The sequence below is a fragment of the Daucus carota genome, chromosome 2, assembly GCF_001625215.2.
Source record: "Daucus carota subsp. sativus chromosome 2, DH1 v3.0, whole genome shotgun sequence".
Classification (NCBI taxonomy): Eukaryota; Viridiplantae; Streptophyta; class Magnoliopsida; order Apiales; family Apiaceae; genus Daucus; species Daucus carota.
The window spans coordinates 33,480,654-33,498,458 of record NC_030382.2 but is presented as its reverse complement, the minus strand read 5'-3'; the positions used below and the strand labels follow the sequence as shown (position 1 = coordinate 33,498,458).

Here is a 17,805-nt window from a genome sequence, read left to right as displayed (position 1 = left end):
ATTAAATTTTGAATTTGGTTTTCTTGTAGCAGCAGTTATTTTTTGATTTTGGGTTGATTAAGATCTCAACAAAATTTATGGAGTTAGAAATATTATTTGATTTTCATTTCGGTCTTTTGATTTTGGTTAATCAAGATTCGCTTTGATATTCTTGTTGGAATTAATTTTTATTATTCCAAACTTATGTTTTTAGTTTTTAAAAATAAAATGTTGGTATTAAGTAGCCTGGTAGTAGCATAGCATAGGTCAGTAGTAGTTGATTTATTTCTTGGTAGTGTAGAGTCTCTAGGAAACATGCAGTAGTGGAGCATTAAAAGAAGAGTAGCCTGCTGTTTTCTTTTGCTGCTCAGGAAGTCGAAGTGTCTCACAGTTTTATTTATATGTACGTTGTATGCTAAGTTTAAGTAAGCTCATAATAGAACATTTTCCTCTGTGTGTGTATTTTTCTTTTCCTCCCAAGTCTGCACATATAATACACAGTTCTGAGCTTCCATTGTTAAAGAAACACAGTCCAAATTTTCACACTTGGTATCTGAGCGAGGTTGGTGGATGCCAAAATATATGCCAAGGCATACAAGCATGGAGACGACGAAAACAAAAGAAGGAGCAGTTGGGTTAAGCTATCCTATGTTGGCTCGAACGAACTACACTGCATGGTCAATCAAGATGAAAGTTTTCATGCAGGCACAAGGCGTCTGGGAGGCTGTAGAGCAAGGTGACCCCAAGACTGTAGTCGACAACAGAGTGGATAAAATGGCACTGGCTGCCATTTACCAAGGTATCCCGGAGGATATGCTTCTTTCTATTGCTGAAAAGACGACAGCAAAAGAGGCATGGAAAGCTTTGAAACTTATGTGTATGGGTGCCGAAAGAGTAAAAGCGGCAAAAATCCAAACACTCAAAGCAGAATTTGAGTCTCTGAATATGAAGGATGGAGATCAGATTGAAGATTTCTACATGAAGGTGAATAGTATTGTAACCAACATTCGTGTTTTGGGAGAGACTATGGAAGAATCATATGTAGTCAAGCACTACAAGAAAATCCGAGATTACCAACGGAATTTGGTAATATGGATGCCATGACTGTGGATGAGGTCGTTGGTAGATTAAAAGCACATGAGGAGCGTATGCGAGGTCAAACGGACAATGAAGGTGGACAACTCCTGTTGACACAGGAGGAATGGTCCAAGAGATTCAACAAAAATGGTGGTATAAGTTCTGGTCAAAGAGGTTGTGGCACTTGTAGCTATCGAGGAAGAGGCAGAGGTCTTACTCGAAGTGTTAATTCTGGAAGAGGACAACAAGATCGTGGAGAAGACAAAGCCAGAGGACACACGCCAAACAGGGACAATAAGAACACAAAAGATAAGATCCATATAAAATGCTTCAACTGTAATATTTATGGGCATTTCGCTGCGGAGTGCAGGAAGCCACGTCGCGAGAGGGATCGAGACAGAAATCAGACACAAGAAGCAAACTTGACACAAACTAGTCAAGATGAAGAACCCACCCTATTGTTTACGGAGTGTAAAGAAAAAGAAGGTTATGTTGTTCTGTTAAACGAAGAAAGTGTAAATCCAAGTTTGATTTCAAGTGGGCACAATGATGACTCAAACCTGTGGTATCTGGACAATGGTGTCAGTAACCACATGACAGGAAGAAAGACAAAGTTTGCCAATCTTGATGAAAGTGTGACCGGAGCTGTGAAGTTCGGCGATGGCTCAAGTGTAAGAATTGAAGGGAAAGGCTCGATAGTGTTTCGCTGCAAAAATGGTGAAGAGAGATGCCTAAAAGACGTATACTACATACCAACTTTGAAGAACAACATCATCAGCTTGGGGCAACTTTCAGAATCTGGAAACAAGGTAGTCCTACAAGGGAACTATCTCTGGGTGAGAGATGAAAAAGGAGAGCTGTTAATGAAGGTCAAGCAATCTCCAAACCGCTTGTATAAGATTCTCATCAACGAAAACTCACCATTATGTTTGCTCTCTAAAAGTGAAGAAACAAGTTGGCTCTGGCACTTAAGGCTAGGCCATGTAAATTTTCAAGCCATGAAGATGTTATCTGATAAGGGAATGGCCCGAGGTATACCAACCTTTGTTCAACCAAAGGGAGTTTGTGAAGGATGCCTGCTGTCAAAACAATCGCAGACACCGTTTCCACAACAATCCAAATTTGCGGCCAAAGATAAGCTAGAGCTTGTACATGCAGATCTGTGCGGCCCAATATCACCCCCAACTCCTGCTGGTAATCGATATTTCTTTCTTCTTGTTGATGATTTCAGTAGAATGATGTGGGTATTCTTATTACGAAATAAAAGTGATGCACTAGCTGCGTTCAAAAGATTTAAGTTGTTGGCTGAAAAAGAAGCAAAGTGCCCCATAAAGACCTTGCGTACAGATCGCGGGGGTGAATTCACATCTCATGAGTTTCAAAAATTTTGTGATGATGCTGGTATTTTAAGACATCTGACAGCGCCATACTCTCCACAACAAAACGGCGTTGTAGAGAGAAGAAATAGGACAGTTGTTGCCATGACAAGGGGCCTGCTGAAGGAGAAAAAGATGCCGTCCATCTATTGGGGAGAGGCAGTTAGACATTCTGTTTACTTGTTAAATAGATTGCCTACAAAAACCTTGAAGGGTGAGACTCCGTATGAAGCTTGGAAGGGTTATAAACCTCAATTTGAACATATAAAGGTGTTTGGTTGTTTAGCGCACATGAAGGTGCCTAAAGTTCATACAGCAAAACTTGACGATAGAAGTAAGTTGGTTATCTATTTGGGCAAAGAACCTGGGACTAAAGCACACAGACTTCATGACCCAGCCACTGGAAAATTGTATGTGAGCAGAGACGTTATATTTGAGGAAGATAAAAGCTGGAAGTGGGAGTCACAATTATTTGAAAGTATGCATAATTCGAGTTCTTTTGTTATTCTTAATGCCCCTGTGACAGAAATACAGGATAATAACAATGGTGATGTTGAGTTGTCGACACCAACTCACACGACTACATCTGGCTCTGCCCAAATATCAAATAGTGACTCAAGCGGGTACAGTGAGTCAAGCAGCAGTACCCCACCCAGAAAATTCAGACTCATCAGCAACATCTACAACGACACTGAGGAAACTGAACTACCAGATGAGGATATGTTGTTAGGTATCGAAGAACCTGTGTGCTACAGTCAGGCAGAAAAAGAAGTTGAATGGAGGAAAGCCATGCAATGTGAAATAGATGCTATTGAGAAAAACAAAACATGGGTACTAATGGACCTGCCACCCGGGAGAAAAGCAATCAGTTTGAAATGGGTATACAAAGTCAAGAAAAATACAAAGGATGAAGTAGTCAAGTACAAAGCAAGAATTGTAGCCAGGGGTTTCGTGCAAAAACAGGGAGTTGATTTCGATGAAGTGTTTGCACCTGTCACCAGACTCGAAACGGTGCATTTGCTATTAGCATTAGCTGCCAAAAACAGCTGAGAGGTCCACCATCTGGACATTAAGTCAGCATTTTTAAACGGTGAATTACTTGAAGAAGTGTACGTAAATCAGCCTGAAGGATTTGTTAAGAAGGGGCAGGAGCATAAAGTCTATAAATTGTTAAAGGCATTGTACGGTCTTCGCCAAGCTCCAAGAGCTTGGTACTCTCGACTCAACAAATATTTGAAGGAGTTGGGATTTGAAAAATGTCCCTACGAGCAAGCTGTCTACACAAAGAAAGAAGGAGATGAATGTCTAATAATTGGTGTTTACGTAGACGATCTTCTAGTGACTGGTTCAAGTGTCAGCAACATTTTGAAATTTAAAGCGCAGATTAACATGGAATTTGAGATGAGTGATTTAGGCAAATTAGCCTACTACCTTGGAATAGAAGTTGAGCAGAATAGGGACTTTACAGAGCTGAAACAAAGTGCTTATGCACGTAAGTTGCTTGAGAAGGCGAATTTGCTAGGTTGTAACTCTGTGAAATATCCAATGGAGCCACGAGTTCAGATGCATAAGGATGAGAACGGAAAACTTGTTGATGCAACGAAATACCGAAGTTTGGTTGGTGGACTAAGATACTTGGTGCATACGAGGCCTGATATAGCTTATTCCGTTGGTGTTGTGAGTAGATACCTGGAGAAGCCAACCGTGCTACATATGGGAGCTATCAAACGCATATTGCGTTATGTTAAGGGGACACTGAACTATGGTCTGAGATGCACAAAGGGCAAGGGGAACTATATATTATCAGGATTTTTTGACAGTGATTTTGCAGGAAGCGCAGAAGATCGAAAGAGCACAGGAGGTATGGCATTCTATTTAAATGAAAATTTGATTACGTGGGTATCACAGAAGCAGAAATGTGTAGCCCTCTCCTCTTGTGAGGCTGAATTTATGGCTGCAAATGCAGCTGCTTGCCAGGGTGTTTGGCTCTGAAATTTGTTGCGGCAAATCACTGATATTGGTCCAGGGCCTGTGATAATTTATGTGGACAACAAGTCGACGATTGATTTGTCTAAAAATCCTGTTTTTCATGATCGTAGTAAGCATATAGACGTACGGTTCCATTTTATAAGAGACTACATTGAGCGTGGAGATATTTTGGTAAAGCATGTAAAGATCAGGGAGCAGAAGGCTGATGTTCTAACAAAACCGATGTTCACAGTGAAGTTTGAAGAAATGAGAGGTCTGTTGGGAGTTAAAGATTTGATGAAGTAAGTTTGGAATAAGGGAGAGATTGTTGGAATTAATTTTTATTATTCCAAACTTATGTTTTTAGTTTTTAAAAATAAAATGTTGGTATTAAGTAGCCTGGTAGTAGCATACATAGGTCAGTAGTAGTTGATTTATTTCTTGGTAGTGTAGAGTCTCTAGGAAACATTCGGTATTGGAGCATTAAAAGAAGAGTAGCCTGTTGTTTTCTTTTGCTGCTCAGGAAGTCGAAGTGTCTCACAGTTTTATTTATATGTACGTTGTATGCTAAGTTTAAGTAAGCTCATAATAGAACATTTTCCTCTGTGTGTGTGTATTTTTCTTTTCCTCCTAAGTCTGCACATATAATACACAGTTCTAAGCTTCCATTGTTAAAGAAACACAATCCAAATTTCCACAATTCTTAGGTTGAAAGTCGATGTGAAAATGAATTTTGCTTGAATGTTCATGGAAATTTCAGTTCGCTTTTGATTTTGATTAATCCAGAAGTTTCTTGATAAAATTTTATTCCACACTCTTAAAGAGTTTGCTTCCGGAATATGAATATTAAAACAGTCACGAAATCTAAACTCTGGAATTCTGCAAATACAGCAGGCGAAAATTCACTTGGCAAAAAGAAGACATTACATGTAAAGCAACACCACTTGAAACATTATTAATTTAGAACTTGATAACAAACTCACACACACTCCAGTTGCATCCAACAACTACTCCAAAACCAAGGAACATTCTAGATCAACAATCCGGAAACAGGCAGCTGAATTCAAGCAATCTGGACCTGAATGGTCTTGGGCTTCTTGGGCTCGGGAGGCGGCAACTTGTCCACCGTCACCGTCAGCACACCGTCCTGGCAAACCGCCTTGATGGCCTCCAAATTGGCATTCTCAGGCAATATGAATTTCCTCATAAACTTGCCGACCCTCCTCTCCATTCTGACGTACTTGACACCTTCCTTTTCCTCTTCTCGCTTCCTCTCACCGCTGACGACCAACACATTGTCTTCCTCCACCTGCACCTTAATTTCCCCGGACTTCAAACCAGGCATGTCCACCGCGAACACGTAGGAATTGGGGTACTCTTTCACGTCTGCTGGAGTCGAAGCCATGGCTTTCGCATCACGGGCGTAAGTGCGAGCCTGGGTGGATTTGTTGTCTTGATTGTCTTCATCCAGAATGTGATGGAATGCGTTGAGAATTGGATCAAATCCCATTAGTCTGATATCCATGCTTTGATTTGCGCTTCAATTGAACAACTGACTCGGTTTATATGTAGATATGATTTTGTTTGTTCTTGTAGATGGGGAAAGAGGAATGTTTGTTGAGTTTATATATTCGTGGAAATGAAATATGAAAGAAGGGTCTGGAAACTACCAGAATGTTGAGGAGAGGCTTCTGGCTTCTCACACTGCGCGCACGTTGCTTCTACACTCTTCGCGAACCCTTGCCTAGACTTGTTCAGAATCGCAAGTATAATTATAGTAAATTAATATTGTTTACCTTTTGATAATTGAAAAGGAATAATTGAATAATTTGAAATTCTTTTTATTGTATACCAACTAGTTTAGGACGACTCATATGTTATTTTATAATTATTTAATAATTTTTTATATTAATATCATCGATGAGAGTCAGTCGCTCCATATTCCTCTCCTTAGCCGCCCCCATCTCATCGTACACCTCTTCTACCCATCTCCATCCGGCCATCTCTATGTCCTTTTTTCCCATCTCAGTTCTCTATCCCCATCTCTTTTCTTCTCATCTCAATTCTCTAGTCACCTCCATTTAAACAATAACTTTTCACTTTTTTTTAACTATCAATAATTCAATTATAAATAAGATTAAAAAAGTATTACAAATATAATAACAAAAATCATTTTAATATTGCCGGTCAATCAAAATAGTGTTTTCATAATCATTCAATAACTACACAAATCTACTAACTTAAATAATACATAAGATAATATATATATGTGTACCATAATTGTTTTCATTTTTGACATTTTTTACATTCAAGTATTTTAAGTAGCGTCATTGATTATCTAAACTTCTTGGCATCATAAATTACATGAAACTTGAAAATATCATACTTATCTTATATTTGGTTAATAAAATAATTTGAATGTTGTAGGAAAATTAAATTAGATATATATTTACTCGTGTTGACGTAGGAAGCATATAGATACTCTAATGAGTCATAATAAAAAATTTCGTCCAACTGTAACTCCATCTCCTTTTCGAAAGTGCAAGGACCTTTGTGACCCCGAAATTTTCAATACGGGACATACTTCAACTCAAATTTGAGCTTGGATAGGGGTTGCCCTCGTATGAAGAGGATCTTAAATGATAAGATTGTCTTCGTTCAGGGAGGTCTGTACTATTAGAGATCTGTAATTAATGCACGTAAATGAGTAATTGAAAATTTCCATAATAGTTCCCGCCTTCCCAGTCATTTGGGCAGTAAACATATCAACTTGATCATGCATGTGTGTTAGTCAGCACGTTAGTGACTCACAGTTGATTAACGGTTTATTACAAATGTAGCAGTTATCACCACCTTGTGGGTACGTGGGACATGTTATTGTTAGCATCGTGGAGGAAAAGACATGTGGGAACAAATTTAAATAAAGTAGGTGTCTCTCCCTGTGTAGTTATGCTTTTCATATATTCTCTGGAAAAACAGTGATCATGTAATGCTTTCAGCCGCATATATGCAATTCTCTATTTCTTCTTCTGCCTTATATTATGATAGATATAGATTTGTAACATGGTATCAGAGCTAAGGTTTGCGGGAGGTCTCGGGTTCGAGCCCCTGCCACCCCCAATATTTTCACAATTTAAAATGGACACGAAGGCAATTTATGCCCCAAAGATGGGCGCCCGTGATCCACTCTTCAACCCAAATAATGGGATTTCGAGTGAGGGGGAGTGTTGAAATATAAGTATAAGATCCATAAAGGGGCCTCCTCTAACACCTTAAGGTTTTAGAGGGAATTGTTCTTTGCATGGTATCATTTTAAAACCCATGACAATTGTAACATGTTTTTAACAATAGTGGATCATAAATCTCGAGCCACCTGGATTTATTTGCTCTCTGATAAATCTACTGTTCCTGCTTTACTTCAAGCTTTTGTTACACTTATTGAAAATCAATTTGGGCCTACTATCAAAGCTATTCGCACGGATAATGGGACTGAGTTTATGAATCATACTTTAGCTCAGTATCTGGCAAGCAAAGGCATCATTCATCAATCCAGCTGTGTGTATACACCTCAACAAAATGGATTGGTCGAACGCAAACATCGTCATTTATTAAATTGTGCTCGTGCTCTGCGTTTTCATGCTGCTCTACCGATAGTTTTCTGGGGTGATTGTCTTCTCACAGCCGTGTATTTGATTAATAGAACACCAACTGCAGTGTTGGGAAGGAAGTGTCATTATGAAGTTCTATTTAACAAGCCTCCTTCTGACGAGAATTTACGAGTTTTTGGCACTCTCTGTTATGCCACCACGGTTCCTCAACCTCGCGATAAATTTGCAGCAAGGTCAATTAAAGGTGTGTTTGGCTATCCTTTTTCAACGAAAGGATATAAAATTCTGAATCTGGAAACCAAACAAGTCTTTATTTCACGGGATGTTCAGTTTATTGAAACAATTTTTCCTTTCAAAAATCTAGACTCTACGACTCCACAGGCTCTCTTTCCTCCCTCACCTCTCTATGTTTATGATGACCCTCTCTCAATTCCAGTCGCTCATGATGTTGAATCACCTTCACCTCCTGTGTCTCACACTCCAACTACACCTTTATCACCCTCACCAAATTCTGCACCCTTATCGCAACGCCCTCAAAGACAGCATAAGTTACCTGCTAAGTTGCAGGATTATGTGGGCTTGCCCTCCCATTTGGCTCACAGTTGCACAATTTCTACTGATTCTGGAACTTCCACTACTCTTGGAGAGTCTGATATATCATCTCCGTCTTCATCTGTCATTCATGAGCCACAAACCTTCAAGGAGGCTATTCAGATTAGTGAATGGTGCGAGGCTATGAATGTTGAGCTTGCTGCCCTTGAAGCCAATGCTACATGGGACATAGTCCAATTACCTCCTCAAAAGAAAACAGTTGGGTGTCGTTGGTTGCACAAGGTTAAGTATGGACCTGATGGATTGGTTGATCGTTACAAAGCTCGCCTGATGGCGAAAGGGTATACTCAGACTGCAAATATGGATTACTTCGAGACCTTCGCCCCGGTTGCTAAGATGACATCTTTTCGCCTCTTACTAGCTATTGCAGCTATGCACAACTGGCCCATTATGCAACTCGATGTTACGAATGCCTTCCTACATGGGTCTTTGGATGAGGAGGTTTATATGACGTGTCCACCAGGTTATTCTATTCCTGATCATATTCTGCTTAAGTATCCTAATCAAAAGCTTGTTTGTCGTCTGCTTAAATCTCTATATGGCCTTAAACAGGCTCCTCGACAGTGGTTTATTGCTTTGTCATTTGCTTTATTAGCTTTCGGCTTTATTCAAACTCATGGTGACCCCAGCTTGTTTGTCTTTGCTAAAGGCTCGACTTTGGTCTATTTGCTTATCTACGTTGATGATATGATCATGATGGGCAATGATACAGTGGTCTTACAGCAAGTTACTGATTTTTAAAGTTCTCATTTCAAGATTAAAGAGCTTGGTCAATTACAGTTTTTTCTTGGTCTCCAGGTTGAACGCACTTCTCTAGGTATTTTCGTTCATCAGACTAAATATGTTACTACCATCCTTGGAGAGTTTCCTGCTTTAAAAGGGAAAACAGCTGTGGTCCCCATGGATCAACATCACAATCTTGTCTCCGATAGTGATAGTCCATTCTTTGCTGATGTTACAGCCTATAGACGCCTCATTGGCCGTCTTATCTATGTTACAATTACAAGACCAGACATTGTCTATGTTGTCCATGTGTTAGCTCAGTTTATGACTTCTCCTCGTTCCATACATTGGCATGCTGCTCTAAAATTGCTTAAGTACTTGATTGTTACTCCTTCTCAGGGGCCGTTTTATATGTCTCAAGTCAATCCTGTCCTGGTGGCATTCAGTGATGCTGATTGGGGTGGCTGTCAATTAACTCGCAAATCTTTATCTGGTTTTTGTGTCACCTTTGGAGGCTCTCTGGTGTCCTGGAAGTGCAAGAAACAACACACGGTCTCTCGGTCTTCTGCTGAGGCTGAGTACCGCAGCATGGTGGATGTCTGTTGTGAGGTAACCTGGCTAGTCTCTCTTCTGACGGAACTTCACCTCACTAATATTACTCCAGTTCCTCTGTTCTGTGACAACAAGTCCGCTCTTTATATTGCATCCAATCTCGTTTTTCATGAACGTACCAAGCATATCGAAATCGATTGTCATCTTGTTCGTGAAAAGCTGTCCAAAGGTCTTATTTCCACTCATCACATTGCCTCCTCTGATCAGCCTGCGGATCTATTTACCAAAGCCTTATCTTCTTCACAGTTGGTCTGGTTACTCTCCAAGCTAGGTGTTGTCATTTGTGCTCCAACACCTACCTTGAGGGGGGGATGTTAGTCAGCACGTTAGTGACTCACAGTTGACTAACAGTTTATTACAAATGTAGCAGTTATCACCACCTTGTGGGTACGTGGGACATGTTATTGTTAGCATCGTGGAGGAAAAGACATGTGGGAACAAATTTAAATAAAGTAGGTGTCTCTCCCTGTGTAGTTATGCTTTTCATATATTCTCTGTAAAAACAGTGATCATGTAATGCTTTCAGCCGCATATATGCAATTCTCTATTTCTTCTCATGCCTTGTATTATGATAGATATAGATTTGTAACAATGTGTCTATGCTAAACGTATAAATTAGAGAATTGACTAAGGTCCGTTGGGCGGTGTCGAGAAGATGAGACGGGAGACGGGTTGTAAATTTCGTCACTCATTTCTGACTATCTATTTTGTTAACTAACACAGTATTTCCAGTAAAAGGGAAGGTAAATCATTGTGATATGGTAGTAAGTATTCTTCGACAGCGACGTCAAATGATGGTCGTGGATATTCTAATTAAAATCTGTAAATATCATGGTTCATGACATGATATCAAATCCTAGTTTTTTTCTCGCTGCTGGCTGATGAGAGGGGGCATGACATGATATAAGAGAAATTGTCATGGGCGTTTTGTTATTCCAGACAGGGGCTAAGTTGGTGCGATGATGTGGGGATAAGTTGATGCGATGATGCGAAGAAGAATCATCAACTAGTGGGAAGGAAGTCTTCCGACTGAAAATTCTATAAAGACTAGGCTTAAAACGTCGAAGGGATCGAAATCATAAGAATACGCATTGAGATAATCAAACTTGAAAGGCCGTAATGTCGTAGTAGACCATCAATCATAGTATATAATGTTATATGTATCAAAATAAATGATTATTTATACAATTCAAATTAACATAATATTTGATCATACTTGACTGGTATTATGTGAATCACTCACAAATTACTCGATTTTGAAAATTGATTAGACGCTACTAACTCATTTTTGGTTCTATAGAGGCTGGAGGATCTATAGAATCATGAGGCACAGTGCCTATTGAATCATTAGGCACAGCGCAGCTACTAACTCATTTTTAGTTCCGCAGAGGCCGGAGGATCTATAAAATCACGAGCCACAGCACGACAATTATTGAGTGGATACGGACACTGTCAATATAGTTTTCAGATTGGTTTTTGGTTGAAAAGTAAGGAACTATGTAAACTGTTATAATCTTAAAATAAATCTCATTGTATAAGAGGCAGGGGCCTGAAAATTCATCATTTCTTATTTCTTCTAATATTTGAAATTGTTAATTACAACATTAGGATACATTGTGCTAAGAAACAAAGCACCAAAGCAGGAGACATGAGCTACAGAAACCAAACAGAATTTATAGTCTGGAAGAATGCTTGACCTTAACAATCTTAGGCTTCTTCTCAGCACTCGGCAACTTATCAACCGTAACAGTCAAAACACCGTCCTGACAGACCGCCTTGATAGCCTCCAAATTCGCATTCTCAGGCAACACAAATTTCCTCATGAACTTGCCACCTCTCCGCTCCTTAATGAAGTACTTGACACCTTCCTCTTGTTCTTCTGGCTTCCTCTCACCGCTGACTCCCAATACATTATCTTCCTCTACCTGTACGCTTATCTCACCGGACTTCAATCCAGGCATATCCACGACAAACACGTAGGAATTCCGATTCTCTTTGACGTCAGCTGGAGTTAAAACCATGGCTTCTGCATCGTTATTGTTGATTATGTGGTAGAAATTGTTGAAGAGTGGATTGAGTCCTGTCAGCCTGAAACTCATTGGTATGCGATTAATTTGGACAACAATAGAACAAGATATTCAACCAACTGATTAATATTCTTCAAGATATTCAACCAGGAATGTAGGCTTAAGTTTATATACAAGAATATAAGTGGAACGCGAATACGGAAGAAGGTTCTGGAGATACTGTTGGAGAGAAGCTTCTGGGTTGTCCTCACCGTGCTGTGCTTCTACACTCTTCGCGATGTGACTCGTATATATTTGTGGAGAGAGCACAGAATAGCGGCAGGAAACACTAAATATAAAAATTGAATCGTAGAATTAATAAGAAATTTCGTGTTAGGAGATATAGGGGCCGTTTGGGCAAATTTAAAAGAAGTGACTTCTTGCTTAAACTAAAGAAGTGGAGCAGAAATGAGAAGTAAATAAGTTAATAAAATGTTTGGAAAAGAAGCGGAAGTCGTGAGAGAGAAGCTAAGATTCTCAGCTTTTTAAAAGTGCTTCTACTTCTTTACACAAATGGGTCAAAAAAAACAGAAAAAAAACAGAAGCTAGAAGCAGAAGCTACTTCTCGTTAACAAACAGGCCATAAGAAATTGAAATCTATAAAAGCTGAAAGTCTGGATCCTAATCCACCGATAAAATGGTGGATAAAGGTTTTAGTTTCAACTTTGCACCCAACCAACATGTCGAATGATTTATACTTTTTGTTACATTATAATTTATTTATAATAAATCTATATTTACAAGTTTTTATTATAATATTATATAAATAACTAATTTTTCTTGGATTTTGTTCGTTTGTCAAAAAATTTGAAATTTGTCTGTTATTTATTTTCTAATATAGGCCCAGATGTGTTACTGTTGACCCACATAGAAATGAGCCCACACCCTTGTCGGCCCAGATTAATTCTGAATGAACAAGGGCACAAACGAAACGAGTTATATTCACGAAGTATGATGTAGAAAATGTAAATACAATAAATCTAAAACTTTAGATTAATGGAAGTCTGAACAAAAGAGAGTGAACATAGACGAAAACAGAACACAACCTATCAGCAGCATTCCTGCATGCTAACTTCAGCCACAAACACATAAACACATAATTAACACCAAAAGGCTGGCTATATCTAGAGATTGTGTTTCAAACCCAAGTGCCTTCAAAGAGAGGCCGAGTAGAAGCGATTTCCCCGAAAGTCTTCACAAGATCAGAACACGACTTACACTCCTCCTCCTCCTCCTCATCCTCAGAGCTCTTGCTAGTTTCCGTCTTAAGATCCAACCCAAGCTCTTCCTCGATATCATCCGAAGCCGCGATCAACAACAACTCACACCCTTCATAATTCAAGAAATCAGGCGGATCCGCCGCATGGTACCCTAAACTCCCAAACTCCCCTTGCAAATGCGCAGGAAACACCGCCTTCCTCTTCTTCTGCAACCCTCCAAACCCCCCTCCCGCCCCACCTTTCCTCTCCGGATTCTTTATCTGAATCAAAAACGAACCTTCTCTCTTCACATTCAAACTCTCCTGCACTTCATTCCTCTTGTCTCCCCCCGGAAACTCCAACTTATAAATCAAATGCGTGTGCATCTTACCATTCCCCAGCTCATGCTTCAATATCCTGTACACCCCTTCTCCAAACGCTCTCGCGTCCGAATTCTTCCTACGCCCTTTCGTCGCAGTATCATACTCCTGGCCTCGGAGCGCGTCTTTAATATCATCTAGTTTCTTGGTGACGAGCTCCACGAAGCCCCAGAAGGGCCTTCGAGAGTTCTTCTTCCCCGGATCAGGAAGGCTCTTCTTTCCCATGACGATCAAGCGGAACAGGAGGCTCTCCTTGATGTTCACGTGTTCTTCGCCATGCCCGCCTTGTTGACCCGAAGACGCGGACTCTTTTCCGCTCTTCGGGTCCTGTTTCACTTCGGTATCAGAAGCTTCGCTCGACTCGGGGCGCAGAACGATGAACATGCGCTGAACATCGTCAGCGCTATGGGCTTCTTGTTTGTCGATTTTAGGTCTGTAGAAGAAGAAGATCTCTCCTCTTTCTTGGATTTCGACATTAGGGGCGTCTCTGGTCTTTACTTCCTCTCCTTGTCCCATTTCTGTCTTCGCAATCTTTGTGTTTGTGTAATTTGCTTCGGGTTAAGTGTTTGTACATTTTATTTACAGGGCGACGTGTGTTATACAGACATGAATAGAGGGACAGGTGGGGAGTAACCGTGATACGTGTAAGCCTCTGGTGCTAAAGACAAAATGACTTGCCACTATTTTACCACACCCACGCGTTACATAGAGTTAGAAATTAATTTAAAAAATTAAAATGACAATTTTGTGAATATCTCCCCTTTATTTTTTCACGGATCTTGAAGTTGGTAAATTTCTATCGTGTTGTCTGGAATATCCTGATCCTACTCTCGTTCATAGAAAAATATTGGAATAGATCATAATGCGTGGAAGACTAAATTATTAAAATAAGAAAATAAAATTTTAAATATTTGTAATTTCTTTCATATTTGTTTTGTGATACACAGATTTGAATAGAGTATCTTTTATGATCAGGATACTCCACAGTGATGAAACCACCATAATACCAGGAAAATATCCGCTAATTTTCGTAATTTTGAACTATCTTTCGGCACATGTCAGACAATGGTAAACAATGCTTGGGTCGATTATAAACCTTAATTTCTTGTACATTATTGTCACTTATCCAACAATAATAGAATTTGCATTCCAAACAAAATAAATTGCTTAGCTTAAATGATGTTGAAAATGAAATGGCGTGCAGGCGTCAAGGGGGAGTGAGCCAAGTATCCCCGTCGATGAAAGAGGTTCCAATGAATGGCTGAGCCTCTTCCGCAGTGAGAATTCGTGCCCAGCTCACTCTTCCACTCATGTTGGCTCCTGGTCCACTGCACTCATATTCCCCGTAATACACGTTCCTGCATTTTTACTACATTCCTGCTATCACTATTTCATCCCCACTCTATCTTGCTCATAGATTATCATTTTATACAGGATTTTTCGAGGATGTGTTATGGACGTGCACTAACAACTATTTTTTGTTTAGGTGAAAGATTTTTATTGATAGAGATCTGGCCCATCATTATCAACAAGAATGGAACTAATAAAAATCCGTCACCTAACTAAAAAGTGGTTGTTAGTGTATATCAAGAAAATCCGTTTATATATACGATGAGGGATGTAGAATTTCAGTTGGGTTGCTTTTAATTCAGAAATGAGCATACTTACACGTCACGGCTGAGTTTACCCCAATCACTCCACCCTTGAGGAAGAACAAGACTGTCCATGAACGTGTAAGAGAAGACCACCCTGGAATAATCACCCCATGCTCTTCCCAAATAGACTCGTCCACTCCCTGTTATCCTGCAATCTTTGAATGAAAATCCGCTCTGCATTGTTGCAATATTCCGCTTTTGCGCTGTAAGAGACGCCACCTTGTTTGCTACCGAGTTTAAATGACACTTCTGCAAATGGTACAAGTCCAATTTAGAGATTAGTTAGCAAGTCTATAAATAATTTCAAACTTGGAAATATATTGGATACCTCATAAAGGGATCTTCCATAGCCAAAGATAAAATCAACAGAGCCTTGAATGAAGCAATTATAGAAATAATGGAGACCCTTGTGATCATAGAGGGTGTCTTGACTCCCAAAGAAACTGCAGTTATAAAATGCAGCTTTACTTCCTGATATTCGCAGCGCCACTGCTTGTTCTCCCTGTGATCCAATTTTGTGCGGTGCTGTGTTCTGCATAAATTTTCACACATTTTCAACAATTTTGTTGAATAACAAATTTAACTCTCCAGATTTCAGACGCGAGATGATACATTATTTAAAATAGAAAAGCCAACAATTTCATCATTGGCGGCTATCAGCCAGGTCTATGCATTTGTATTTTTCCTCGGAATTTTGCTGCTGTCAGGCAATGCCATAACATTTGCTTGGCAGCCCGTGAGGCCTAAGGTACACTTTGATCCCATAACAAAGAGATGTGCCACTGTGCTATTTTGTGTCCTACTAGAGTTCTCAGAGCATGAGCCAAATGGAATCTTTGTATGTCTTGTCGCGTTTGTAAAATTTAAAATTTCAGAAAGATTAGCTGCTAAAGATAGAATTTCCTGTAATGGAGCAGTTGAACTATGCTAAAACTACTCGATTTACCATAGAGTAGTTGATTATACCAGTTACATATCAAGAGGATCCAGAATTAGTTGATTACCTCGAATTTGATATTGACTGCAACAAAATAATTAGCATCAACCGCGACAGTGGCACTCTGGAATGTCTTCAAAGGCCTCCCATCTCTTCCACTGGTAGTCGAAGCTGTGTCATTCCAAGTGATAGTTGGTGGATCACTTGCATTGCCAAAAAATGTTATAAAATCCAGAGTTTTCCGGACAATGATCTTTTCCCTACCAAAAAAGTAGGAACAAGTTAAAGAAGTATGTCATTTTACACATGATGATAAAATAAATTATCTCCAATAATTTCTAAATATTTGTATAGTAAATCCAGTGGTGTTTGTTCTGCAGAACCTCCATTCCTCACATTGTTCCGGTTCTCATTTGAACAAAAGCCTATCACATTTTAATGTACCTATAAACACCTGGACCGATATCAAGAATGATCCGTTTAGTGTTATGCAACTGAACGGAGGCAATAGCTTCTCTAATGGTCAGGAAATCGCCAGTCCCGAATTGACTGACACTTACTCTGACTTTATTCATCTCGGCATTTCTTAGCTTGACATCGACAACTTTCATCCCCCTCACGGATTGTGTAGCCGAAATCTTATTCTTCGTCAGGTAGTTTTGTTTGTTCCATGAGATCCATTTTTCGTACTCAAGTTCCTGCTGGGAGCTAGAAGAACAAAGACAGAGTAAAGATACTATGAAGAAAATGACACTAATATGTTGTGTAATTGAAGCCATAGAGAAAGAATAACACACTCTATACAAGTGCACTTGCTATATATAAGGTCTGTAGACTGAATGTATATAAGGTGGTAGCTCTTAAAGATTATTTAGGATAAAAAATAGTTAGGAAATGTCCAGAGTCTGTGTTTATGGAAATACTATTCCTACTCCACTATACCTACCGAATGGCAATTGAATAATAACAATAATGGTCATAAAAATAACAAAATTGACAATAATAATAACCAGCTATTAATATATTCTCCACAAATCAGAATTATATGGAAAGCCAAATGTGGTCAGATTGTGATGGATTGATAACCTCCTCATCCTTCTATCAGAGTACTACACTGACTGACTTATTCTTATGCTGTGTTCGGTTGGGGTGAATGAAAATGGAGGAAATCCTGACCTAATAAGAACGATTATCCTTATGACCAAACAAGGAAATTTGAACTATATTTTAGCTGAATGTATAATAATTCATTCCTTCTACCATTCCATTCCTATAACGCTTGATTATAATTCAAACGCTTCATTTTGTGAGGGAATGCTTCATTCCTTATCATACCTATTTTCCACCCAAATTTTATCATACAAAATTTGCACTCACTCATTTTTTTTTCAAAATCCTCCCTCTTACACTCTATTATTTTCTTTTATTTTTACTCATTCTATTCCATTCCATTCACCCCAACCAAACACGAGATTAGTATTATTGTGTTAGAGTACTTTTGACGATTTTTTCTCATTTTACGTTTTTTCGGGAAATGTTATATGAAGTCTGCTATTTAATTGAAGACTCTGTATATAATATATTATGCAAATAAGCTGTTTTGAAAAAGAATA

The 17,805-nt window shown here is 39.2% G+C and overlaps 4 protein-coding genes across 5 annotated transcripts; all 4 read right to left on the bottom strand.

Moving 5' to 3' along the window:
• Positions 1–5,332: 5,332 nt before the first annotated feature.
• LOC108208354 (17.3 kDa class II heat shock protein) lies at positions 5,333–6,017 on the bottom strand. Its single transcript, XM_017378884.2, has one exon. It carries the CDS (start codon positions 5,923–5,925, stop codon positions 5,464–5,466), a length of 462 nt encoding a protein of 153 aa, XP_017234373.1. The 5' UTR covers positions 5,926–6,017; the 3' UTR covers positions 5,333–5,463.
• A 5,611-nt stretch (positions 6,018–11,628) lies between these two features.
• Positions 11,629–12,054, bottom strand: LOC108208479 (17.3 kDa class II heat shock protein-like). Its single transcript, XM_017379013.2, has one exon. The coding sequence runs from the start codon at positions 12,052–12,054 to the stop codon at positions 11,629–11,631; it is 426 nt and encodes a 141-aa protein (XP_017234502.1).
• A 970-nt stretch (positions 12,055–13,024) lies between these two features.
• Positions 13,025–14,367, bottom strand: LOC108206876 (uncharacterized). The gene has a single exon (XM_017377306.2). The coding sequence runs from the start codon at positions 14,114–14,116 to the stop codon at positions 13,160–13,162; it is 957 nt and encodes a 318-aa protein (XP_017232795.1). The 5' UTR covers positions 14,117–14,367; the 3' UTR covers positions 13,025–13,159.
• Positions 14,368–14,684: 317 nt separating this feature from the next.
• LOC108206875 (probable pectinesterase 53) lies at positions 14,685–17,031 on the bottom strand. 2 transcript variants are annotated; one of them, XM_017377304.2, is made up of 5 exons: positions 16,637–17,025; positions 16,260–16,452; positions 15,584–15,787; positions 15,269–15,504; positions 14,685–14,958 (listed from the first exon to the last, which is right to left on the bottom strand). In XM_017377304.2, the coding sequence occupies exons 1-5, from the start codon at positions 16,969–16,971 to the stop codon at positions 14,808–14,810; spliced, it is 1,119 nt and encodes a 372-aa protein (XP_017232793.1). In that variant the 5' UTR covers positions 16,972–17,025; the 3' UTR covers positions 14,685–14,807. The 2 variants fall into 2 exon arrangements, with proteins under 2 accessions (XP_017232793.1, XP_017232794.1); XM_017377305.2 differs by having other exon boundaries at positions 14,828–14,969; positions 16,637–17,031.
• Positions 17,032–17,805: the final 774 nt, after the last annotated feature.